Raw genomic sequence first — 25,566 nt, forward strand, 5'->3', positions numbered from 1 at the left:
AATTCGTTCCGAAGGCTCTATTATCCTTTGTGTGCTGTTGGCTTAATGAGAGGTTATTATGCGCGGCAGGTCTTCCCGTGAAGACAATGAAATATTCCTCTCATCGTGACGAGTGGTTAGTGAAGTACCACAAAAACTGGTATGGATTACCTCGTTTTAATTAATTGCCACTGGTTTGCTCGCGTTTTGCCTGTGGTTAGGCCGACTCTATTTCTCTCTGACGATTAGCATCACATTTTTGTTGTCCTCGAAGAGAGCTATTTGTCGTTCCAAAACAAGCCTTCCTAAGGTCAAATTTCTGCTGTGCCAATCAAGTACAAAACATTAACAGGCCCTGGTGTAATGAGCGTCGATTTTACATTTAAAATGTTACGAACACAACAGATATGAGAGTTTATTTTGCAGTTTGAACATAGAATAATCAAATTTTTATCTGGTCTCTCATTAAGAAAATGAACACATGGCGTTAGAAAATGAGCTCATGACAAACCAAGACTAATTATCCCAGTGTTTCCTTCAAGTATAGACTCCGGTTAACGTGAGATTTGCCTTTAAGCTTAGGCTCAGAGTGCCGCAAGATGATAGTTTTTGACTGCTGAAATCTATTTGAGAATCCTATAGAAAAGGAAAATCAAAAGCTGTGCTGTTAATAATGCAGATCACAATCGATTAGCTCAGGTAATATCTTTGCAAAAAAGGTTTTATTACGCTAAGGTCATATTGACCTTGTAGAGGTCAGCGTAGCGATGCTTTAAAAATTGGTGCTTGGTGGTGAATTCAATTCTGTTGAATACCTAGAAGCACAATGTTTGTAAAATGATCGATTATTGGGGATGACGCGTTTATGCTATTGTTAGCTCTCGATAAGGCTAAATGGAACAAGTGAACGCGTTTAAACGCATCTCACCAAACTAAGCGGCACTACTACGATTAGGTTCCTCTTTGTTTCCTTACAGGTTGTCCCAAATTAGGCTAGTACCCGCTTTGTCCTCGTTTCGTGTGTTCTCAGCAACGTCAGTTGGAAAGCAATGAGTAAGTTATTCTTATGTTATATTCAACCAGCATTTCAAAAGACAGTAATTACATTCAGCATGCAATAACAATATTGTACTATGAAAAAGATTAGCTACACAAAGTATAAAGGCGTCTGAAGAACTCAGAGAACCAGGCTAAAAAGCCACTTGTTAAAATATTTTGCCTAACAATGCAACAGTTGGGAACATTTTTAAATGAACGTACCTAAAATTCGTACGTTAGTGCTACATAGATAGTCGGTAATTATTGCATCGCCGAGAAACCGTTTTTACAAACCTATTCTAGACATATTTAAGTGAAAAGGAATTTTCCTAACAAAACTAAAGATACGTAGTTTATCTATTTGGACGCATCTAAGGATTCATATAACCAAATTTGTTTGCTCATAATGTCCATGTGGGGAGCCATGTTCTTATGGGATGTATACGTATGCAGATAGCGCTATAATAGTTCCAACTGAAGATCTGTGATCGATGGCAACGATGGTGGGAGTAGCCCACGACTAGACCATTATATAGCCTCATACTAGCGTCTAGAGAGCCGCAACGGTAGAGCAGATAGGAGATACAAGGCTTGGGATTTTATCCTCAGATTTTTTAGTATTAGCTCATCAATGCAATGGCGTTTAATCCGCCTTAATATCACTACATACCGTAGTCGTAATTTATTTATATATTGTCTTCACTATTTAGGGTATCTGTACATACTACGCCTCATTTCCATGAGTGGAGCTGGTCTTCAAAAATAGCCACGTAAACTTAAGCTTAATCAAGCAAAAGTACGACGATTCATCCCCATTGCGCATTTACAAGATATCTGCACATATTGTTCTGTACTTCCTCAGCCAATTCTTTTTTTTCTTTTCCCTACTCACTTATTGATATAAGTAGAATTACAACAAACTATCTATTCGTCATTATCAAGTACGGATAATAACAACAATAAACAAATAAAAAACCTTCGAGAAGAAAAAGAGACTTTGGGAAGCTACATAAGATGGAAATTGAGTTCCGTTTGCCCTACCAAATTCCGCTGAATCTATCTGAAAACCCATTGAGCTGCTTTTAATTAGTTTAAACTCAAGTCCGAGGAACTGGTAGACGCGTTGCGTCTCACCCTATCTCCCTGGATTTTTTTACTGAAAACAAACCAGTTTTAATGAGCAACTACGGGCGCGCTACTGACAAACACTTTAATGACGGGAAACAACTGTGGCGCACGACGTAACTGTATGAGGCGATACGTTACAAAAGGACAAACATTAGCGTTACGTAGGATATGTATGCATGCGGTATATGGAGTACGTGCTCTGACCTTACGGATACATGACCCGAAAAGCTCACGTCCTTTAATACTCATCGCTAATCTACTGAGCGTTTTCTCAATCCACGCTTCGCAAGGCATTGGGTTAATTCGATTCTTTGTTCGCCTCAGGGAGTTCATTTTTAAAAAGAAAAGCTTTGTATATGGCAATCGTTGAATTGTAACATGCCGAGATTCCGACGTGCTCTAGGACATAAGGTTAGTTTTAAAGTATACGTTATTATTATTTTGATATGTATTTACAGAATACAAGAAAAAAGTTTTTTTTAAAGGCTTCAAGTGTTTTAAGGCATCACTGGATTCCTTAACTTCTGCATTTGCTCTCTTATCTGGCTGTGGCCAACATTTGAGGTCACACTCCATTACATTGCTTCCTGAATACTTTGTCGATGACATTTTACACACTGTTAATTATTGGTGACCAAATGATATTATGCCGGTTGCTCGTTTGCAGTATAAGAAGAATGAGAAGATTAGTGGAGAGCAGGCTCGGTTACCAATGGCCATCGTCACCCGTCGCCGCGTGAACCTTTGCGTTAAGGGAACCATATGGCTAGTGTGTGTTACTGGCTTTTTGTTTCAGGCGAGTCGTGTAGTCGAACTCTATGAGAAATACGAGTTCACCGTGACGGTTTTCGAAGAGATGCGTTCTAACATCGAATTCCCTGCCGTGACGATCTGCACCGAACAATGGTAGAGTGTTAACAAATGGTCCAAAGCTCTCCATTGTGAGCATGAGGCAGTTCTACTTCACATGGTAGTTGAGAGGTCCTTTTTAAGAAGCACAGTCGTAGGCCTTATTTTTGAATTAACTTTCGGGTGTTATATTAATTTGACAGAAAAAATTAAGTTAGCAATCGAAAGTAGGCACTGAATCTATTGGTTCATGGCTAGAACCCTTACCGAAAAAATGCGCCTTGTACAACATGTCCCTAGATAAGTGGGTTGGTCTCATAGCATACTCTAAATAGACGCAATTTGGCGTTGATAATTTCGCTGGCCTTTTGATGAGTGCTGTCAGCTTTGTGAGTTTTTTTTATGTTTGCTAGGATAAGCTAACATGACTTGAACTATGTCTGAATACAAGTAATTTTCACTACTTTTAGTTGTGTGTTTCTATTTCAGGGTGAATCGCAGTGTTTTGTGTAAGAACCATGAGCCTGATTGCGATGTAAGTGTTCAAACACAAGCTAATTTACAGATTTATGCTACCTGATCCTGATATAGATCAAGGATTACGCTACTACATGGTTTAATTGGTTCATATTTTTTTCTCTATATCGCTATTGGCGAAAACATGTTGCATGAGGGTCCTCGAGTGCACATCCAGTAAAATGGCGTAACCTGTAACTGATAAGATTTTGTTTGATTATAACGCTTATAATCTCATAATAAGACTCAAGGTCTTTTATGCCATATAATTACTCCATCGCTCCCGGCATTTAATATGTCTCAACTATTTTATGGCGAGTTCTGAGAAATTATCAGTTATGAGAACAGTTCGAATCTGTATATTTGAGGTATCAGGATTAATGGACGGTAAGCAAGGGATAGGTAACCTTACAAGTAATAATATTGTTTAAACAAATAACTTTCCTGGATAGAAAAAATTACAATTTATACAGATAACATTCCCGCTGTGAGCGTGTTTGGTGACCGTAAGTTTACACATTTATTTTCTGTAAGTAGAGAGCTTGGCACATAGTTTATTTCACTTGCCTTAAAATACATAGTCATACAAATAACTTTTAATAAATAAAGAACTTTATCAGATGTGTTTTTGTCAATGTTAGACTGTTCCAATTCATCCGAAAGTCTCTCGTACTTTGTATTTCTTTAAATATTTTCATTTCGATCCCGTTCTGTAGACGATGAAATCCACCAAAAGCGCGTATACTCGTATCGGTCCTAGTAAAGGTTTTAATTTAAAAAAAAAAAGACCTCGGGAGGAAATGCTATGCGGTGTAAAAGAACTACATACGTAGATAACTGTTATTTTCATAATTTTTATGATATAAATAGTAAAGGATCCCTCTAATAGAATATTGTGACTTCATCATAATAGTCTTACGCCTACCTGTGCTCAGTAAATAATATTAACAGTGGGTACGGTGGAACTGCTTGAATCTAGAGAGAAACATCGTTGTCTGCAGTAGAGATTGATTTTGTGTGCAATGTCAAGAATTGCGGACAGTTAGGCAATCATTTTATATCATAGTATGGCGAAAACTCACGAACATTTTTGTAGGCCTAGGAGACATCTAACGCCAGTCGGCCTAAACGAAACTCTCGTTCGGGATTAAAGTAATTCAGGATTAAAAAACGTTTGGACGTTAAGAAGAGTTCGTAGCAAACTGTTTGCTTCAACAGTTGGCACTAAGATATCTTCGTCCCTTTCTTGGTTCTTCGGGAGGACAGTGCGATGATGAGGGTTGACCAAAGTTGACTAACACGAAGCGATTTTTTTAAGGTGCTCGTTGAAGACACTAGTTGCTCTTCTGTGATTTGTTTTAACTTGAATTGCTTTGCCGGTTCATTTCTAACGGCTCATTTTGCCTCATCTCAGCTTGTCTAACAATGAGCCAAGAGTACGAATGATCGATACGCGAATTTATTAAGCCACTTTTGAAACTGCTTCGTAGCGGTTTGGACCAAACAAAACTCTTGAAGTTGCCACATTTCGCAGATCGTGCACTACCTTATCTATCTGTACTATTTTTTGAGCAGCTCTGCTGACGGGTCCTTAACAGGATGTTTTTCAGCAAGCAGTACACAATTCCTGTCACACAGAATGTAGAGCGTAATGTACGGTAGATCCAGGCGAATGAAGCCGATCTGTGCGCGATTTGGTCTTGATAATTAAACGGATTTTAGGCTGACGTACGCTGAAGAGCAATTAAACCGTTCTTAGACGTTCTTAGTATAGGACACGAATACAGAGCCGCCCGCCTGGCCCCAGCGTCTTCGTCTAAGATATCTTAATCTCTACCGAACTTTCAAGATGTTTATCAATAAAAATACTACCCACTAAAAGCTAATATAACCGAGTCAGTCATGTTTCGACTACAACTTAGCCAACGTTTAGTTACCTTAAAGTTGTATTAGCTTATAAGAAAATGATATATATATTATATAACTTATTACACTAAACATATATTGTAAGCTTTCTTCTAACCGGTTGATTCACGTTCTTGTGACGCCTACTAAGCTTGACAGCTCTTCGGTGACTCGCCTTCTCTACGATTACGATCTGCGTGCGGATGTGTCTCTGGAGCCGGAAATCCTCTTCACTTGTAAGCTCGTCTCAGATGCGCCTGGATGCTCTTCAGTAGACTGCGTTCGAATGTGAGAGTCGAAAGGCCACACGTTATTATTATGAAGTGCGTAGTGGGCGAAACCGTAGGGTACTGAGTCTTTTATAGTATGATTAGTTGGCTTGATCCAGAATCAATAAAATGACTAGCGCTCATTTTGTTAGTATATAGTTGCAAAGATGTGTTGATGTTAAAAATAATATCAAACACTATTGCTCTTCAAATAAATATAACGTTCTCAAGAAGAAACTCATAAGGAAGAGTCCAACTCCAAAGTTTTGACAACACGTTTTTTTACGCGTTTTCAAACAACCAATTTTATATGTAATTTTTCCGTTCTTGTTTATTTTAATACGTAACTTCTATATCAAAACAAAGAAATATTATTAAAACAAACATTTCTGCAAATGACAGACTATGGTTAAAATTCTACGAGCGCTGCACACTGTTTACTATAGTAGGTATTTCTGCGCGTTTTTCGCCCAAAATCATTTTTGACACTAGATTGAGAATAAAGCGTACGTAAAGACGATACAGACAGCCTGGTTCCATATAGATTTCTCTTCCGGCACTGAACAAGCGAATTCCACTTAAAGAACTCTTTTGAAAATGTCAGCGCCCAATTAATACCATATTTATCGACAAGTTGCTCAATTTTATAACGACTGAAAAGTTATCTCTTATAGAAAGACTATTTGAACCGCTCAAAACAGAGTACTATGGCTATGCAACCTTTTGTGTCCGTGACGTAAAACTATACTAAAAATTGAATGTTTTTTTTTTTCATTGCGGATCGCATAAACTAAGTAAGGCCATCCAACTATCTTGCACCTTGTACGCTACGGCGTGAAGATAGCCTTATTCTATTCATGCCACAAACAGCTTTGTTCGACAAAATTTTGTTGACAAGTTAACATCTTGCTAAATCTTCAAAGCTAGAACAATTACGTTCTTCTCATTTAGTAACGAATACAGCATTAAATTCTATGACAGGTGCCCCAAGAGAATTTTTCGAAATTATACGGAGCGTAATCCAATGCGCCTACTCTCTTTGGATGAGTTGCCATGGGCGACGAGTTCAAGTCCCGGTACAATCAAGAAAATAAGGAATGAAGGCGAACACGCTACGCCGTTTCGTGGGTCTGCTAAAGAAACCCCTGATATGTTCAGCAAGGCGATTTATTCACGTAGGATGAATAAGTGCTAGTGCTAAACATAAAAAAAAAAAAAAAACTTTTCCAAAAAAAGGAATCACGTGTAGAAAAAAATCGGACATTTCACGATTGTGCCATCGGTTTAGCGCATTAAGGCCTACTTAACAGATATTGCCGCTGATCTAGCGCCAACATTTTGTTACGTGGTAAATAAGTATTAACCTCAAGTATTGCGAATATGTTTGTTGCAGGATAAAAAGGACGCATTTTCGAGCGCCCTCCTACGGTTGCTACACGTTTGATATACATCAACATGCGCAGAAACATAACCCGTTCTTTGACTGCAAAACACCTTGGCTCTACGGTTTGTACACATTATCATGTAACTTTCCTGGAAGTTGATCAAAAATGGTGGGGAGGTTATTTTAATCGCTTTTAACGATGGCGTCATTGTACCTGCAAAAGGTACATCGATAAAAAAGTGACGTTTGTGCCAACAACTGTTTTCCGATCAGTCTCATGTGGGCCCGAGCTTATTTATAGCAGGTTTCGTATCGTATAGGAGGTTATAGCAGGTATTTAACAGAGCTCTTTGGCGCTGCAGGAGTTTGCAATTATGTTTTTTTCGTTCCACTCCGCTGTACACGTTGTTTTCGCATTTATTAGAATGAATTAGTCGCCTTGACGACAGTGGCAAGAATGAGAGGGTACGGACAAAGAGGAGATAGAAGGAGACCAATCAGAGTACAAGGGAGGATTAGGTACATCTATTTTAAATTGACTCAGGTGGCGGGGGGGTTAAAGAATCGAGTTGGGGAAAAAACAGTTAATCGTAAGCGGCAGCTAAAATGAGGAATACACAGTTTAATGTTATTGTTGCTTTCTGGTGTATCGTTAACTTGAATAACGAGTAAATACCGATTAGAGGCCTTTAGAGACATTTATTAATTGAAGTCCTAAACAAATTTAGAGTGAAGCACAGGGTCCACCAGAACTACCATATTGCATTGGAGAACGATTTAGATGATGAATCGATTTCCATCAATAGCACTAGAAGCTCAATCGTACCTTCAAAATAAAAAAAAACTACGATACATTTATTAAGTGTATGTGGAGCAGGAGGTATGCAATCTCGAATTCAACGTCTCCTCACAAAGGTTGGGAACCTCAGAGTAAAGATGGTGTTATTCTACAAAGAATTTCTGATAAACGATATTCGTGAAAAGATCAAACGTGCTAGATGCGCATTTGTTGTTTAATAGTCACTGTAATCCGTAAAATTGGGACACTATCAATATTAAGCCACCATTAACAACTTACATTTAAAAGGCCTACGCAAATGAAAACCGAGATGGAAACTGTTTACGGGGTCTCTGAAGCATCGTTCGCCGCCGTGCTTTATTGACGACGAACAGGTGGGACAGCCATAATCACTGCCGATAACATTGAAAAAGTTCGCAAAATGGTGTTAGATGATCATTGAGTTAAATGTCAGAAAGATAGCATGCAGAGTAGATGTCTCGGAAGAATGTATTTGCTATCTATTCCGAAGAATTCAGTATAAAAAACATAACCGCACGTTAAGTGCTGGGGTTGCTCACTCAGGGCCAAGGACAAATTCGAAAAAGCATTTCTCGCTTGCAGCACGTTAAGCAAAATGAATCAGAGTTTTGGCGTCAATCAATTAATAACTGTAGATAAAACGTGGATACATTACAACACTCCTGCAACTTGGGCGGAGCAAAGGTTGTTTTGTTGGCTGGGAAGCTGGTGTTCTTTGAGGTAGTATTCTTCGACTATTGACTTTTAAGCAAGAACGGTCGTATGCGATGCATCGTTGCCTGAGCTGAAGAGAGAATTGCGAAACACCGGGTGCATTTAAGAAAAACCCCGCCGTCACCATCGCAAAAAGGGCTCGAATTAGTTGACCACTTATCAAAAGAAAGCCCGGGTTCCTTTAGCGTATATAGTTTCAATTTATGTATAGTTTGAAGCCTAATCCACAGTCGCGATTAAGGTGAAGAGAGTAAGTAAAAAGATAACAGAAAATAATTTTTTGCTCCTTTGAAACCTGCCGCGAAAAGTTTTCGCCCTGTATAAAATTAGTTAGAGAGTGAGTATCTTAGAATGCATGATTTCGTCTAGCGGCAATTGGTTTGATACTCGCTGTATACTTTAGCCCTTTGCCATTCTTTTTGTTTTGTTGATTAGCCGATTGCTATCAGATTCCTATAATTTATCCTTTCGTTATGTTTGTTAGCTTCTACCAGAAAGGCTACAACATCTACTATCAGTTAAGTGGCCGTAGGGTAGTATGTACTTGTCAGTACCCAGAATCGGTCACGGTGCATGCTAGTCAATACAAAAAGTACTAATGCTTAACACACGGAAAACAAATTCAGCTCTAATAGGCTAAACAACCTGCATTCCCTTTTATTATGACTTATTCATATCTATATTAACGCGCAATATGTATTATGTACAAATACCCTTCAAACGTGCGTACGTTCAGAACATTTTTCAGCTCATTGCTCTTTTGCCCCTTCTATGCATTTCTCGAGGCCGTCTCGAAGAGTAACGAGGGGAGCTGCCCTATAGGGCTATAGTGGAGCAGTCGTATTTTGACTTTTAAAACCAAAAAATATTATTCACATTCATGTCACATAGGTTGCTATAAATTTTACGGACCCGCGAGGTATAAGGTTGATTGCGACCTCTTACAGAACGCACGTATACAGCATCAAAAATGCTGCACTGGTAACCATATAATTATGTCTCTGTGGTTTGCACTAGTAACGTGTCCGTTTGATAGACATTCAAATGAAAAAACTACTATTACTTGTGATGACCTGGAAGTAAAAATTGCGGCTTGTAACGAACATATTTCTAATTTAATACTAACAGTCGGTAGACGTTTTTCAGAGTTTCGATGCAAAAATCTTGTTATATCAAAATTTACGCATTGCTTGACGGTGCTACACTTAAATCTATTTCGTATAAACTTGTCGCATCTCCCTCCAACCTAATAATCGTAACTTAGTTTTTTTAACTTAACCAAGATTGGATGTACTTTCAACATTGTTTATTGAAGCCACCGCTTTGGGAACTTTACAAGACCTTCGGACTTGTGACCGATGGTATCTTACAAAGGATCTTAAATTTCTCCACAGTGCAGGCTTTCCATTACTCTACTTTCTCTATAATCCGGGCTTTCCATTATTTTCCCTCTTTCTGGCCCGACCGCTTGTGGCTACCAATGAGCGGACTAAAGATTATTTATATAATCTACACTTTTACCCTGCGTCCAGTCCTTCCAGATTTCTGTTAAATTAGTCGTGACACGCCGCTGCCGTGCCTCGCATAATGGATACGCACGTATTTTAGAGACCTGTCTTCAGCGGAGAAGCTGAGGGCATGAGCCGCCTTCCAAAGTTCAGAGACGGAGAAATTGGGTGTACTGCAACTTGAGGCTCATTGGGCAAAACGGCTTTGAACCCATTCAAATGCGGTTAGATTTTCGCTTACCGCAGTCTTCAGCATAAAAGCAGTTATTGGCAGCATCGCAAAAACGGAGGAGCTGGACGTCTCAGCAATTGCGCACACAGCTGCTGCGTAACTCTGTGGATCGTCCATTCATTCCGCCAGCATATTTGCTTGCAGATGACCTGTAGCAGTTCTCAGATGACGAATGTTGGAGCGCACCAAGTACTGCTCGACTTGCCGACCCCGGAAGTATCTCGCGTTGTCCGTGACGACGGCGTCTATGGCGTTAAAGCAATTCTATGGCTAGAAACCAACCCAAACGATTCTAATAGACAAACGACGAGCCTCTTGCATAACCTCTATGTGTCGAATAGGAAGGAACAAAATAAGTGCAATAGTTTTCACGAACTTCAAGAAGAACTAACAAGGAAGCGTCTTCCGGGACGCACAGCGGTTTCATAAAAACCAGACGCACTCTTGCGTAAGGTCGTGCCGGCACGTCTACAAGCTTTTGGGGCACCGGCTTATCACTCCTCTTTGATCTCCTCTATGTTTATTCATTCATCCAGACACGTTTGTTCCTTGACAGATGCCGCAACTTATTTCGACTTAAAGGGCATACCAAATTTTTTTTTCAGTTAAAACAAATCCCTTAGAAAGAGTTGTCCGAAAATAATGCTGTGTGCCATCTTGGCAACGACAGTAAAGTCACCTATTTTCAACCGACCTTCAACGGACTCCCTCCACGATGGTCGGAAGCTACTACTGGACATCAATGAACCCAACAGCCCGCTTAGCGTTTCGTACCCGAGGAACGAAGACGCACGTGTGCTTCAAAAAATTAGTAGGAACCGCGTCCAGCACACGGCACTTACTCTCAACGTCGATATTCAGTGCGGTCCATACTAATTCAGCATTCTACAGCTTCATCTTAAACTCCGAGGGAACATTAGTCCCAATGTATTAGGTCAGAAAAAGTCGAACAGTTAACTTAAGCTCCAGTTGTCTACAGCAGTAATACTAGGAGGGCTTATCAATTTACAAGACGAGTGCGGCCGGGCCATTGGTTAAGGCCAATTACCTTCGTTACCTTTTTGGCGTATGCCGCCGAACACCCTGCATCAAGGTGCGGTTCGAAGTGGCGTTCACCTCTCCGAGGAGTTCGCAGAAATGATAGACTTTACTGTATTCTTGATGTTAGATAGAAAAACATGCAAAGCTTGTACCACACCGAAAAAGAATCACGCAGGTATTGTACCTGCCGCATGTCCTGGGGCCATTACTAGTCCGTCCCCAGAAACGTAATTTCCTTTACCTACTTAGAGTAACCACTCCTAAAAACCATGATCACCCAGTCTTTTGCCTTCTGCTATCTCATCCTATATACATTTTTTTAATCCGATTATGGACATACATGTTACTTTATTGGCATATATATATTTAATTAACTTACATTTTTATTATGTTTTATACAGAGCTTCATTTGCGTTCAATGTGGGACACCAACGCAACTGCGAGGTTTTCAGCAGTCAACAAGTATCCTATCATTGTTCATCAGAAAGAGGTGATAAAATTTTAAGCTGTTTTTTTTTGACAACAGTTTTACGCCAGCTTCAGGCTAGTTGTGATTCCCCATATTTACACAACTCACAAGAACCACTATTGCTTTAGTTTATTATATATACTATTTCAACGATAAATAGTGGGGTATATTTTTAAAAATATCAGCTATTTACAGCGGCTGAGAAATTTTGCACTGGAAGAGGGTTTTGGAACTAGGTCCAAAATAGTAGACGGGAGCTTCATAAACTCTCATGAGTTCTCACGAGCTCAAATCTCAGTTTATTAAGTTCGAGTATAAGGACGGTCAAGGAACAGGTCATTAAGCCTATAACAAGGGCCCAAAATTGTATCTAAATATGTACTCGCCTCATCAATAGCTAGATAGTACTAAGTGAGAAGGGATTACGAAGATCTTTTTTCCAGTTCCAATAAATTTTTTTTAAGTTTTTAAATAATGTCATTTTAAAAGTGAACAATAGTGGTAAATTTATAACCGTCTTATTTTATTGAGTGTTCGTGTGTATTTGTGTCAACTGTTAAGCTGAATTAAAATGGTTATTAGCAGTCTTTCCCGGGTATCAAAGGCAATCACATAGTATCATGGATGATGTTTGTTTATATAACCTTTAAATGGCGTTTAACAATTGGAAAAAAAGAATGGCCTTATTGGAATGTTTCTTCTACTAAGCCTTACGACCACTAGAAGTAATTTTAATTTGTATAATAAACATTTTTTAGATCATTTTGCTTCTTTGGGAGAAGGAGTTTTTCTTCGATTCGCCATTTTTTTAAATTAATAAACAAGTTATTCTCCAAAAATCTAGGACAAAATCTTAGTCACTACATTAGAAAGAAGAAACATTACATCTTCAATTAAAACTGTAAAAAATGCGATAATTGTTTTCTATTAATTTCTCTATTCTCTATTAATAATAAGACTTATTACCCGAAAATGTGGATTATTCATAATAAAACATATTTTTGGAATGCTTCCTAATAAAACAGGTGTGTCCTCCTGAAAGACTTTCTCCAATTTACCTGCGCCAGGGTCTTCACTATGCCATCTCCATCGAACAGGTACGGGCTCACTTCAACGACGTGTGACGTCTTTGTGAAGTATCGGTAATTTGATAGTTAAATTCGTATAAAATTTCGTAATTAATGACTTTATCAAAACAGAAAAATTATTAGAAATATATTTTCGGACGCCGTCGATTAACCCCGAGATACCTTTCGTATGTCGTGGGGTTTTTGTTACTCTGCAATGGAGTCTGCTTCGTTTGTAGCCGTATACTTGACTACGGCGCAATATATCATCGATTTAGAGTAATTTAAGAAGCTTTTTTCTTTTTGGATGGGGTTTGTTGTGCACAAACATATTAAATAATAGCAGATTTTCATTTATATACCGACGATGAACTACGGTTTTCTCCTACCTATAAACTTGTTCGCATCCTCTTTAGAATAAGCTTCCATTCGGAAGTATAAGTGCCAGATAGTTGCTTTTGTAAAGCTGCAAGAAACGTATCAAAAAAAATCCGAGTTTGAGCGAAGCGTCCTGTAATTATATATATGGAGTAAAGAAAAAGTGTCTTGGTGGTTAACGTTACGTTTACGTAAAGGTCTACTGAGATTATGGAAATTCATTTATGACCATGCCGATTCACTGAAGTAACGTGGATGGGTCGTTAGAGGTCTTACTGTGAGTTAGTTTTCCTTGCAATGGAGAAAGCGATTCCTTCAGATCTACAGGTTGACTTGCATTATCATTGTAACAAGTTGATGTCTACAGCTCGAGATGGAAATCAAAAAGATGTTAGAGAAACGATTTGGCGCTTCTAGACGGCCAGCGGAGATCGCCTTGCACCAGTGTGCGATTTTTCGAAAACCGTAAAACGTTTTGGAACTATGCAGGCGGGCAGGACAAAAGTTATAGTTAGCTTTTTGAAAAAAAGTTGGCGACGTATTAGGATATACAGCATAATGGTGCACCATAAAAGGTAAAGTGAATAAAAGGGGTTCTTTGACTTCGTTCTCATTACTTTATTTTGCGCTCCGAGGTTAGTTAGCTGCGGTTCAAAAATCAAATGAGCGAAGTAACAGTAAAAGTTTTGGAGGTCAAAAATAGTTAATTTCAGGCTGTTTGGAGCTTGAATGTAACTGGCGCGGGTGATCCGCTGCCAGCGGAAGCGTTCAGCGTATTGTTTGGCAAGAAGTTCCTATCCATAAAAAATATTAGATGCTATCAGGGGTTGAGCAAGACGGGGAGAGTTAGAAAGATTTTCGTCTATTAGAATCATGTGAAAGGATTTGTCAGGGTTTAAGAGTCTTGCTGTATTATCTTAATAGACTTGATAAGCTGACCTTCACTTAGTGATGAGACGATGTTATTTTAGGGACAGAAGGACTTTGAAAAAGTTACTAACCCGTTGGCATCGCGCTATAATCGTTAAGGCAACTCATTGCAAGAGATATTATGTTCATGTTAAAGGCTGAGTAACAGGCCGCCTTCGAAGAGTTGAAGGATAGGATAATTTCTACCTTTTAAGCTTTTCGAATCTTAGGCAGCTCTTTCTATTAACCACAGATACTTAGGATAGGAGGAAATATAATAAAAATATTTTGAATTGGAGTTGAGTTTTCACAAATACACGAAGGAAACTCCTAAAAAACAAAAAAAATCTGCTCCTAGAGGAAGGGAGTTTGTCTTTACTGAAAGCAGTTGACTATATACGGTTTCCCTTAGAACACAAAAGCTTCCGTGTCCCAACGAAGACATGGCATCCAGAATTAATCATTGACCTCCACAAAGCTTATAAGCAAAACGGCCTATTGTTTCCAGCGTCTTTGGGAATTTGGGCCCTCGATAGCCCATCGGCGGTCTCCGATGTTCAGTATGTGGATGCGCTATTCCGGGCCCCACCGATGACCCAGGAAGTTTTCATCTGATTTATGAGAACGGGAAGATTTCAGTACCGATAAGTCAGCAGAAGAAAAAGTTATGCGATGATAGTCGTCACTAGTGTTGACATAACAATGTCTCTAATGACCACGCAGCTATTCTTCTCGACCGATTTTATGGCGTCGCTTATTATTGCTCCTGTAATTATTCTTATATTATAATCACTATTACTGTAACAGCATCATTTGTACGACATAAATCTCAATACAGTTCATACGGATATTATACCGAACAAGTATGCGGGTCCGGGAATTTAATATATTATACATATGTGTACTATATCTATGATGATTACTTAGTAACACATTATAGGCGTATGACTTAATCTAAAATCATGTCTTAATTGGAAACAGAAATCCTTTGAACGGCTACCTCCCCCGGTCGCATCAAGGTGTATGGACTATATAAGCATGGGTTACTTTAGCCAGTTTCACGGATTCAAAAACTATGAGGTAAGATTAGCTAAGTAATTATGAGTAACAAAAAAATTGAAACTTTCCCATATATTGTTCAGCAGGACACACGTTTACGTTCCGCAAATTAATTTTCCTTCCTTGTATCTCATTTTTCATATCGAAAATGTTTAATTAGCGGATCAAGTGATATAAACGTGAATCTTGCAACCATGTAGAAGACATGATTCGGTCTCACTAGTATTTTGTAGAGCAAATAGCCGCTTCTTCATATATTGGCTAGAAAATAATCGAATTTCTATAATGAAATGCGATTTTGTTAGTTATTATTTGTTTGTTTATGTATGTATCGTGCAGCGTATGTCGTATAAGTGCACGTAGTTAGAGTAACTCGTCGTATCGAAAGCGTAAATGCTTAAGAAATGAAATAACTTATATTAGAACATTACCGCTAGCTCGAACAATGTGTATCGTTGATGCATCGTCTTCTAACCCCAATAAAAAGATGTGTAAACATGTTTTCAGGATTTTTTTTCGTTAAACGTCATGCTAATTCACGAAAACATTGATAAATTTATTAGAGATGTTTATCTTGTGGGCAAACGGCAAAAGTTATCTAGATTATAGGGGCAATCTTCAAAATCGTTGTGAGTCAACGCAGTCAGTACGTGCTAGTAAAATTGAGGACGGCCGCTTGTGAAAAATCAGGGAAAAAAGGAACAAACGAATATTGCTACATGAGCAGCAAGTTCTGATTAATATGTGTTCAGTCAAAAATGCATGTAGCGATTAAAAACTTCACCTATTCCATAAGGCTGTTTGCAGTAATTATGTTATGTTATGTTAATTAACGCTAATCTTCGTGCAGCTGTTTTGTAACAACATTTTGTTGTTTTTGGGGTACTCTTTGGAATCTAAGACCCTTCACTCGGCTATTACCACTCGGGTTTGTAGCAATCGATTTGCGGTGGGGCAAAAAATCTGAGTAATTTTCGAATATGAATTCTATCCAAACTATCGCGGCGGACAGTTTGTAGTTATCAGCCTTGTACCTAGTGAGAAAGCTGCCACTAAAACGACGGTGAGTTGTTGGCTTCAAGGGTCCGAGGAAAAACATTTCAAACTCGAAAATGAGCCTCCTGGAAGATGTTCTGTGACGATTGAGTATAACAAACTTACCTCAAAGTGCACGGGTCTACGCGTGTTAAAATGGTTTATCTCGATTTTACTAGTAGGCAAGTGCTGTATAATTCGAAGGAATATGACAAACGGAGACGTAAAGACGCTTGCTTCTTTACATTTGCCTACTTATGCATCAAATTGCGAATGTGGTGAAAAATTGATCTTCGATGGCACTCACAGGCGGCTATGTTTGTGTATTGATAGAACCAGACCGGTGATATACTCTTACAAAGCAACTGTAGTAAATAATGGTTTGTGTTTGGTTTCTCCATTTGAACACTTCGACGTTATCATAAACAGAGTTTTTATTAGAAAAGCAAAATTACTAAACAGATATAAACCATGCCTACTATGCAATACCGTTAGCCACCGCGAAGACGCAAGAGCTTTCCACCAGACTAATCAGACACTACTTTCATAAATTACAATTTTTTTTTTCCCAAAAATCCTGATAACTCCTTAATAGGATAATTGCTCACAGCTCAACACAGTGTCTAATTTGCCTTTCAAGTCTCTGTAGGCCATTGTACTGCGGACTTGCACAGTAGCGAAATAAGCGTAGGTCGTAGATAGAAATATTGCACAGTTCGATTGTAAATAATAAAAAAAAAAAAAGCTAAGTTTGTGAAAAATTCGCGTTACTGTTTCATTTTTGATATTGGACCACCTAGCGGTAAAGACGTTCCTTTATTATCTAGTTGTTAAGTAACTAACGTCGTTGTGGGAACATGATCCGCTTAAATACTGCCTTTAAAAATCGAAGTATGCAAGGCAAGGTCAACATTTAGGTATTATTCCCTGGTAGACCTAAAAAAATCTAACAAAATATCTATTATACTGCGTTTTAAATATATAGATTTGCGTCCAGGAATGCGTTATGGCTCGTGAGTTGAAAACGTGTGGATGTGTTCGGCCGGATTACGAATTCGCTGAGTACGCCTACCCGGATCGAATGTGCAACAAAAGGCAACGAGGTTAAGACTAGATAAATAATTCTAATTTTTGATCGAAGATAACGTTATAAGTTGTCACAAAACAGATTTTTTCTATTGACCATTTTAATTGATCACTGGGCTAGCTTTATTTACGGTTGATTGACATTCTCTGTAATACGAAAGTAATTGTCCGGTTGGAGAAATTAAAATTTTTCTATATAAGTAGAAACAAAGTAAACACTATGATAATATTATATATCTTACAATCAAAAGCGGCGTAGGTCTAGGCTTATCTTTTGCCAAAGGCTGTAAACGGGGTAACTTCGAACAACTGACCGTTTTTCAGCTTCGGTTAATGCTGAAAGTTAATCATATGCGTTCATCTACAATATAATTATAGTTTGTTTTCGAGGCTTCGTCTATGGATTCGCTTATTGTTCAGAGGTGACAGCACTTAAAGCTTTCATCATCGAAATAGCACTTTTGCTTTATTTGACGCTATCTTCCTTTGGATGGCCGGACTCTTTCAAAAACGAAAGGAGTTTACATAGCTGTATGGAAAAATATGAATTTCCGGAGAATTTCTCATTCAGGGCTATGGTGTTGTAAACACGGCTCAAATGGAACTCGATTCACAAAATCTTCGCTCTGAGCTGTAGTTAAATGTTCGCATATATTCGATCATCAAGAACAAGTATTTGGGTAGCAGACGGCCAATGTAGCACCTATGGGCACAAAAGGACATTTTTATGTGGTTTTCTAAATTAGCTCTTTTCTAAATTTTGGTTAACATGATTTTAAATTTCTTACTGATTGATTATGAATGCACATCAGCACCTAGCTATAAAAAAACAATTTTTAGAACATATTTGCCATAAAGGAATACAAACGTCGTGCTCTTTCTTTGAATAATCCGTAGTGGGGAGGTCCAAGCGTGGAACTACTGTTAAGCCTAAATGGACATCGTCGCTCTTTGGTATAGAGAGTGAGCAGGACAGGGAACAGCTACCCAAGAACTATGATCCCCCTAGGAGCATAATGACGTGGGTGTGAATGTTCTACGAACCATTTGATGTATTACACGTAATTGCTCTACAAATATGTTCTAAAAATAGATATAATTTTTCTAAGCAATGGGTTGCATTCATCGTCGATAGGTAGGCCGTATAAAATTTAGCTTCGTTACACTAAACTTAAAACAGAAAGATAAATTTAGAAATAAAAAGTATTTGGGAACAGGCCTTTATGTCTATAGATATTGCGATGCTTACCAGCTGGCAAGCGCTCGTTAATCGAACACATGATATATTTCAACTTGAATTCGAAGGGAAAACCTCTGTGACAATCTAAAACATTGACGCGTTCTGATGATGATCGTTATCTAAACTTTTATTTGTGCTTTGAAGTTATTACCAGCATAGTGATTTCAAATATTTGGTTAACCTTAAGATCGTACCGTCGTTTTAAATATACAACGGCCATATTGGATAACGAAAGTCTTGCGCGTCAAGATGATTATTGCGGTTTAACTTCAGTAGTGACCGGGCTATTAAAAGGCGTAACTTCGGCTTGCACATCGTTTTGCCTCTGTCGTTAGCATCTTTTCATCGTTCTTCGTGCAACCAATATATGTAGAGTACTAAATATGCCAGACCAGCTCTTCAAGCTTCAATGTAGCGCTGTTACTTTTTCTTATATCAAAGTTTCACAGTTTACGTAAAGTATGCAACTCTATTTTAGCAAGATTTTTGCAAGTCCTACGTACATACATGGTTTTTGCTGGAATATGCTACTGTACTTATTGTCATCAGCAACAGCATATAATTAGTTGACGCTTGAATTAGGCCCCGCACTTAGTTGTAACTTCGAAATATAAGAGGTTATGGCTATGAACTTTTATCTTAATTTTTTCCAAACCGCTTCTCGCAATAACTTGAGCTCATAGGTACTGTAAAAATCAATCACGGCTTTTAACTCAAGCACTACGCCTACCGTGATTATCCTGGAACTTATCTAAGGCGCTCTTGACAGCTTGCGTCAGATGACGTCGAAAACCATCATTGGCTGCGAGAGGCTCAACTAGACCTCTACAAGATAGAACATTTACAAAGTTTTTGCTAAAGAAAGCGCTAGTAAAGGACGCACCTTGTGGATCATACGTTTTGCCGGTGACCAGAGGTACTGACTCTGCATATGTCGTGCTACATGAAGTGAAGAGCAATTAGGCAGAATATTGATCAGCTAACAAAAAGTGAAGTGGGGGCTTTTGATAAAGGATACGCATCCGACTACCAGTTTATGATCAGGAAACTTTCCAGAGATAAGGCGTATCAACACTAGGCTGAATAGTGAAAAAAAAAAAGACTGTTAAATAGAAAGAACACTTTTTCCTAGGAGGATATTATCATTTACACGAGTGATGGACAGTACCTTTCAAGGTTCTTTGTAATGTTTCCTCTATTAATAGGAGCGTTTTGGCGTTATCTGTGTAACTCGAGTGGGCTGAAAGTGGGTGCTAGCTGAGGACCCTTTCGAAAGTAATTTTTTCTTTATTGATTCATATTGGCATATAAATATGTATCTTATATTATACAATCTGTATATTACAGGACCATGTTCTATCCAAATGGTAAAAATAGATGCCGTTGGACCCTGCAAATCGCAATGCGGCCAGCCCTGCCAGTGAGTCCATTTGAACATCCTTGACTTCAATCATTTAGGTCAGATAAATGTTTTTTTGCTTATTAATTCTGTAAAACTGTGTATGTTCATTCAAGCATATCGGCTGCTCCTACCGGGTTTGTGGGTTCACCATTTGCACATTGCTATAAGCAGCCTATGTTGTTTTATGGCATCACACAAAGTACTGCCGTGATTCTACTTACAAGCATAACGACAAAAATAGGACATATATGTATTGTGTATATGTAATCTTGTTTAGACACAAGGTTATCGTCATATGCAGGCATGGCTAACAGTCCGAATTTAGGAACGGCGTTGTCCCACAAACGAAATGTATTCTACTGCAGTTTTTGCAATATATACATGCGATTGGATTTAACAGGACATTTTAGACGTTTTATTCTCTTCATTTAGCGGCAAAATGGCGATTCTTTGGCGAAATGGGTAAAAATTTCCGAAATATAAACTGCAAAGTTGCGTTAATTCTTTTTTATTAAAATATTTTTTTCCAAATGGGATATTAATTTGGTTAATTTGCAACGAAATATGAACCTCTTTAACATATATTTCGACCGGATACTACTTATACGCATGACCCTTTTCCGGAAGAGTTAGTTTCTCGCTTAGAGTGTGATGTCACCTTCGGTAAGTTGCTTGTTTTTTAAAAAATTTTATTGGCAGCCGTTAGGAATTTGTTTAGAGCTTGTATGTGGGAGAGGTTTGCTTGGGTTTTTAAACTCTATAAAATAAGCTCAAATAGATTAGCTGCAATAGGAAAATGAAACAGATGTACAACGTGGTCCTAGTGATTGAGCACGAACAACAATGGTATGGTACCAGGTCTGCGTAAGGTATGATCTGACACTAGCTTTGCGTATACAGCTAAAGGTGGGCTTTATAAGTATAAATAAAGTAAAATACGTTTAATTTCTTATTGGCTATTCACGCTCAGTTTGTTTCTTTAAGAAATAGAGTACATGCAGTACGTTAACGGGTGAATTGGAATGAAATTAGTGGGACGTATAGGTTTAAAAAAAACACAGCTTAGTCAATCAACAGAACAGAATATGCAACAAAGTGAAAGAAATTAATTAAATTTTGTTCTAAATTTGATTCTTGTAGCCGGATAGCTACAACGGGATAACCGAAGTAATGTAACGGGGTTCCAGGTTGGGTCGCATAGTATCCACTAATATGACGATAGGAATATACTCGGATTTAGACGAACGTTGGCGAGCTGTTTGTCGAAGCGGGTATACACTTATCCCGCTATTCATAATGCAAAAAAAAATCAATTTTTGCGGAACGCTCATCACGGCAAAAAGCAGTGCTATTCAGCCGAGACCAGCTGTTTTTTTCGTGCTGCATAAACCCCTTACGAAGGTTAAGAACTTCTCTTTTTGCTCTAAATTGAAGGTCAACGTTATTCGGTTACTGATCATTCCTTTTATTACGCAAACTTCAATAAGATTGAGATTTAAACAGTTTTAAAACTCATCAAAATGGCTCAAAAACACATTTTCTCCTAGTTGATACACTTACTATTTAAACGCATACTAGTGGGTAGCTTAGGTCCAGATTGAAGGTGTTATCAGAATGAACAATGTGTTGAAAACTGTCCATTTAATCTTAAATAAACATACCTTCGGCAACGGCACCTCTAGATATACAGTACAAAAATTCGTTAAAGTATAAGGAAAAATGAGAAAAAATCCCATTTCTTTTGGAGAAATTAGCGATTGGTCTTGAACAGCGGGTATCAGTTGTCGGCCAAGTAAGCCCTAAAGAAATATTTTTGTTTGGTTTTTTCGCTCCCTTTTGCGTTATTTTTTGAATTTGGAAATCCAATCTGTTGGATTTTTTTTTTTATAGGCACCAATAGAGGTTTAGTCGTGACTTCCAATAAACGGGTCGTTCGTGGATTTGGAAAAAAATAATTTTTGGTTAGTATCCGTGACATATTTAGATTTTAAGTTGAGGCTGTGATTGAAGCAGGTAACTGAAAAACTAAAAATAGACTGAATTAAATAAATAAGACAATGAAAGACGTCGCTGTGAATACGTGTAGCTCTATTTACAACAGACATATGACATATAAACACTTCAAGCTGGATATTTAGAAACTAAAACCATAAGATACGATTTAATAATTTCCGCGTTAATTTTTAATCGTAAAGGTTTGTTCGTTCTCTTACTGTTACAGCGAGTTAACGTATGACGTGAAGTTGGTCGGCCTACATGAAGATGAAACTAAAACCCCCGAAGGATATTCGTCTTTTTCCGTGACCATCTCATTTGGATCCGATTTGCAGACCATTTATGAATACTCCCATACTATTACGGTTCGTACGTCGCTGAGTTTCTTTTCAACAAACAATAATGTAACATATAAGTATAAAGCATCCACACCGCACAAACATGAGCGAATAAATGAGTCCTGCCTACGTTTATAATTACGTAAGTGCAAGCCGTTTTTTTTTTTGAATTTTTGTAAGGCGACATTAATGCAGTGGTGCACACAGAACTGAATTATACATAGACACTCAGTGTAGTGCCGAACTCAACTCCTACGGCTGGACTTGGTTCTGCCGAGACTAACGCACCTTATTATTTAAGCTTCACTTTCTACCAGCCCGCGACTTCATTTGATAGTATTGCATAGGAGTGATGCCTGCGAACCAATTAGCTGTGGCCATTTCTGAATTTCCCGTTTCATCAGACGTGCTAATTCCAATACATGTGAACCCAAAACTCTTGTCGCGTTATCTGCGGCCCCGAGAAAGGGTGTCATTCTCCGCTGAAGTCTTTTTCCGGATATTTCTGCCTGTGGTCGTTCCAAGTTCAAACTCCATTTATAGATAGCGCGCATGAATTCCGCTAGTCCTAAATCAGACACTATACTCTATTTGTAGCCTATATTAAAATCATTGTTTCCATATAATTTTAGCCATTCGAAGAAAAGTAAAGCATACTAAATATATCTTAAAACCTACTCATGTGGATCACCAAAACATGATGCAGTAATGCAGTGGACTGTTTGCAAGGGTCGAAAAGACAAGAATGCCTGAAGTGTACAGGTTTATCTTTGTGTGTGAAAAATATTTCATGAGATAAACGAGACAATGCTAGAAGAAATCATATTAAGCCGAAAAGTTCACCTTAAAAAACGATAAAATTGCACCTAATCATTGAAAAGGTTTTCATGGCGAGCCTTTTTTTTGAAAGAGCAGGGCTGTTGGACTGCTGTTGAAGTGTGGAATAAACTATTAAGTTTCGAAATAGTTCAGTGTGGTATTTTAAAAATATTTTAATTCTGAAGTGAAGTCCGGCACAGAGCTTAGAATCAAACTCAGAAATGATTATGAATGTGACTTCTTACGATACCTTTATACTCATATTTTCTTTCTTAATTGCAGGCAATCGAAGCCTTTGGATATATTGGTGGATACATTGGCATGTGGCTTGGTATTTCACTGTACTCCATCTATATTGTTTTAGAGGAGAACCTTTTGAAAAAAGGCAAAGACTTTATAAAGAAGCATTGTGTGAAGGGTAGTTCTGGCAATAGGTCCAAAATAACTCCTAGCCCTGGTAATGTCACATCCATGAACAGGGCCTCTCGCTAATTGACATTAATACTCTATGGGTTGACGATTTCTTTGGCATCAGCAGGTATATATATATATATCAAAATCTTTGATCAAACTAAATCTACCTCCGAAAATTGGTCGTATATATCAATTTGTTTTTTTTTTTTATGATTCGTATAAATTCAAGATTTTGGGTGAGTTTCAGCGCATAGATTGTTTCTTTTTTCCTGTTATGCATCCGAGCCATTACCTTTAGACGGCTGGCTTTCAATAGGAAACGAGATGTGTATGATCTCATATTCGAATTTAGATCAACGCGTGTTTTTAAGTTAAGCTTGCAGACACACTACATTATCATGGTGATCCACAGGCTGATCCCATTTGTAGCAAGGTTAGTTAAGAAAAATTCCAAGAACTGTTTTTTTTTTTCGCTACATAACAAATTCATAGTGGAAGTTATAAAGAGTGGGCTTACCCTTGAAGTTGGCATGTAAGATCAATGAGTTCATAGTATCGTTAATATTCAGAACGTTTTACCGTTTTTTTTTTGTTACTACCGTTTATTAAAGTACTTGCCTTTGTACGCTATTGTTTGAACATAAGTTTTTAGTTGCGAGCGCCTGGCGTCTTGAAAACAGTACATGCGCTACTCCCGACCTTTGCAATGTTATTATAGAGGCTACCCAATATTATTGCAAACAACCTGGAGCCAACAGGAGCTAATTGGTTTTACCAATTAGCTAAATCTTTCTTTAATAATAAACGTTAAAGCTTTTAAATATGCTTCTCACGTATAATTTCTAGAGGGTTTGATTTTTATTATCGTGATTATTATAAAAGAGAAGTCTATTTTACCGAAACGGACCAATCCCAAATGTCGCATTACTACTTACGATTATTGTCTGTCGATAGGGTAATCGTAACATGTTTGTCCATGAAGAAATGAGAGGTATACAAATGTGGTTAAGGCTCGAAACTGAGCGCAGACCCATTTGTATTAATATTGAGAAATCAGTTGTCTGAGGCAATGTTTAATGTCAATGTCGATACTGAACGTCAAACCTTCGTCTATTTTCTGTCAGATCTTGATTTTGTACAAAACACCCTAAACTGAAAAGACTTGATGGTCCCGTTAATGGGGAAATCCATGACGAGTATTTCGGCACCGAAAAGATGGTCAGAGATTGTAAATTTTTTTTTTATATTCATCAAGGATTGTGCTAATTTTCTAAAGGATTTAATTACTTCTACCGAAGTTCTAAAATACAAGAAGCTCTGATAGTACCAGGTATCGTTGGCACGTTTAAATATAATTCAATCGATAGGTATTACGCTGAGTGGACAAAATGTCATATAATGAAATATATTAAGTCCCTATCACATATAAGAACGTGGTGCTTAGCACACCGTTTTTTTCTTCCGTTAAACACCATCAACAATCAGAAACGGTGACTCACATCGCTATGAATTCACGACAGTAAAAAATGATGTTTATCTTTTATTCCTAGTACTTACCCTTTTTGGATAATGGTAAGATAAGTTGAATGATCTGTGACATAATACTCAAATTATTTTTTAATAAACAATAGACTTAAGTAATCCTTACGTATTTAGAACATCAAAAGGACCAACTATTTGAAAATTTTGTTTTATTTATATCTCATTTGATTGAAACATATGTGCCTTATGAGATTACCTATTTGGTAAGAGCGTGCAGATTTGAGTAGACTAAGTAATTCAAAAATTATTGTAATACAGAAGACCGGGAATAAAATGATCACTTTTCTTGTAGACCCGAAAAAAAGTATCCTGGATTAACTAACGGTAGAAAATAGATTGGAATCTTTTTAGCAATTTATGTGTCTTTTAGTTTTCCTTTATATAAATCGATTGCTTAATTTTTGGAAGTGTCAATTTTGTTGTCACTTGT

General features: G+C 37.9%; 1 protein-coding gene and 2 long non-coding RNA genes across 11 annotated transcripts in view; 1 reads left to right on the plus strand and 2 right to left on the minus strand.

Annotated features, from left to right (window-relative positions):
• Nucleotides 1–25,566, minus strand: part of LOC147754224 (uncharacterized) — a 36,249-nt gene that overhangs the window by 2,633 nt on the left and 8,050 nt on the right. The window contains exons 2-3 of one of the 5 annotated variants that reach the window (XR_015317201.1): nucleotides 5,534–5,691; nucleotides 683–3,702 (exon numbers count right to left, since the gene is read on the minus strand). This is a non-coding gene — a long non-coding RNA (uncharacterized LOC147754224). Of the gene's footprint in view, nucleotides 1–682; nucleotides 3,709–3,998; nucleotides 5,692–25,566 lie in introns of those variants that run through there. The other 4 variants (XR_015317198.1, XR_015317199.1, XR_015317200.1 and 1 more) reach the window with 4 other exon arrangements.
• On the plus strand, nucleotides 2,792–23,781 carry LOC111253877 (uncharacterized). 5 transcript variants are annotated; one of them, XR_015317195.1, is made up of 12 exons: nucleotides 2,792–3,051; nucleotides 3,484–3,529; nucleotides 5,567–5,703; nucleotides 7,078–7,190; nucleotides 11,785–11,873; nucleotides 12,878–12,949; nucleotides 15,188–15,286; nucleotides 17,286–17,403; nucleotides 18,284–18,407; nucleotides 19,974–20,046; nucleotides 22,250–22,388; nucleotides 23,463–23,602. XR_015317195.1 is itself a non-coding variant. In XM_022814029.2 (11 exons), the coding sequence occupies exons 1-11, from the start codon at nucleotides 2,792–2,794 to the stop codon at nucleotides 23,670–23,672; spliced, it is 1,356 nt and encodes a 451-aa protein (XP_022669764.2). In that variant the 3' UTR covers nucleotides 23,673–23,781. The 5 variants fall into 5 exon arrangements, 2 of the variants coding, with proteins under 2 accessions (XP_022669764.2, XP_086831141.1); XR_002674854.2 differs by lacking the exon at nucleotides 23,463–23,602 and adding an exon at nucleotides 21,919–21,989; XR_015317196.1 differs by lacking the exons at nucleotides 18,284–18,407; nucleotides 23,463–23,602 and adding an exon at nucleotides 21,919–21,989 and having other exon boundaries at nucleotides 22,250–22,319.
• LOC147754225 (uncharacterized) lies at nucleotides 17,004–19,978 on the minus strand. The gene is made up of 2 exons (XR_015317215.1): nucleotides 19,510–19,978; nucleotides 17,004–18,089 (listed from the first exon to the last, which is right to left on the minus strand). It is a non-coding gene; the product is annotated as an uncharacterized LOC147754225 (long non-coding RNA).

This window comes from Varroa destructor, unplaced genomic scaffold (assembly GCF_002443255.2).
Source record: "Varroa destructor unplaced genomic scaffold, Vdes_3.0 BEIS01000007.1, whole genome shotgun sequence".
Classification (NCBI taxonomy): domain Eukaryota; kingdom Metazoa; phylum Arthropoda; class Arachnida; order Mesostigmata; family Varroidae; genus Varroa; species Varroa destructor.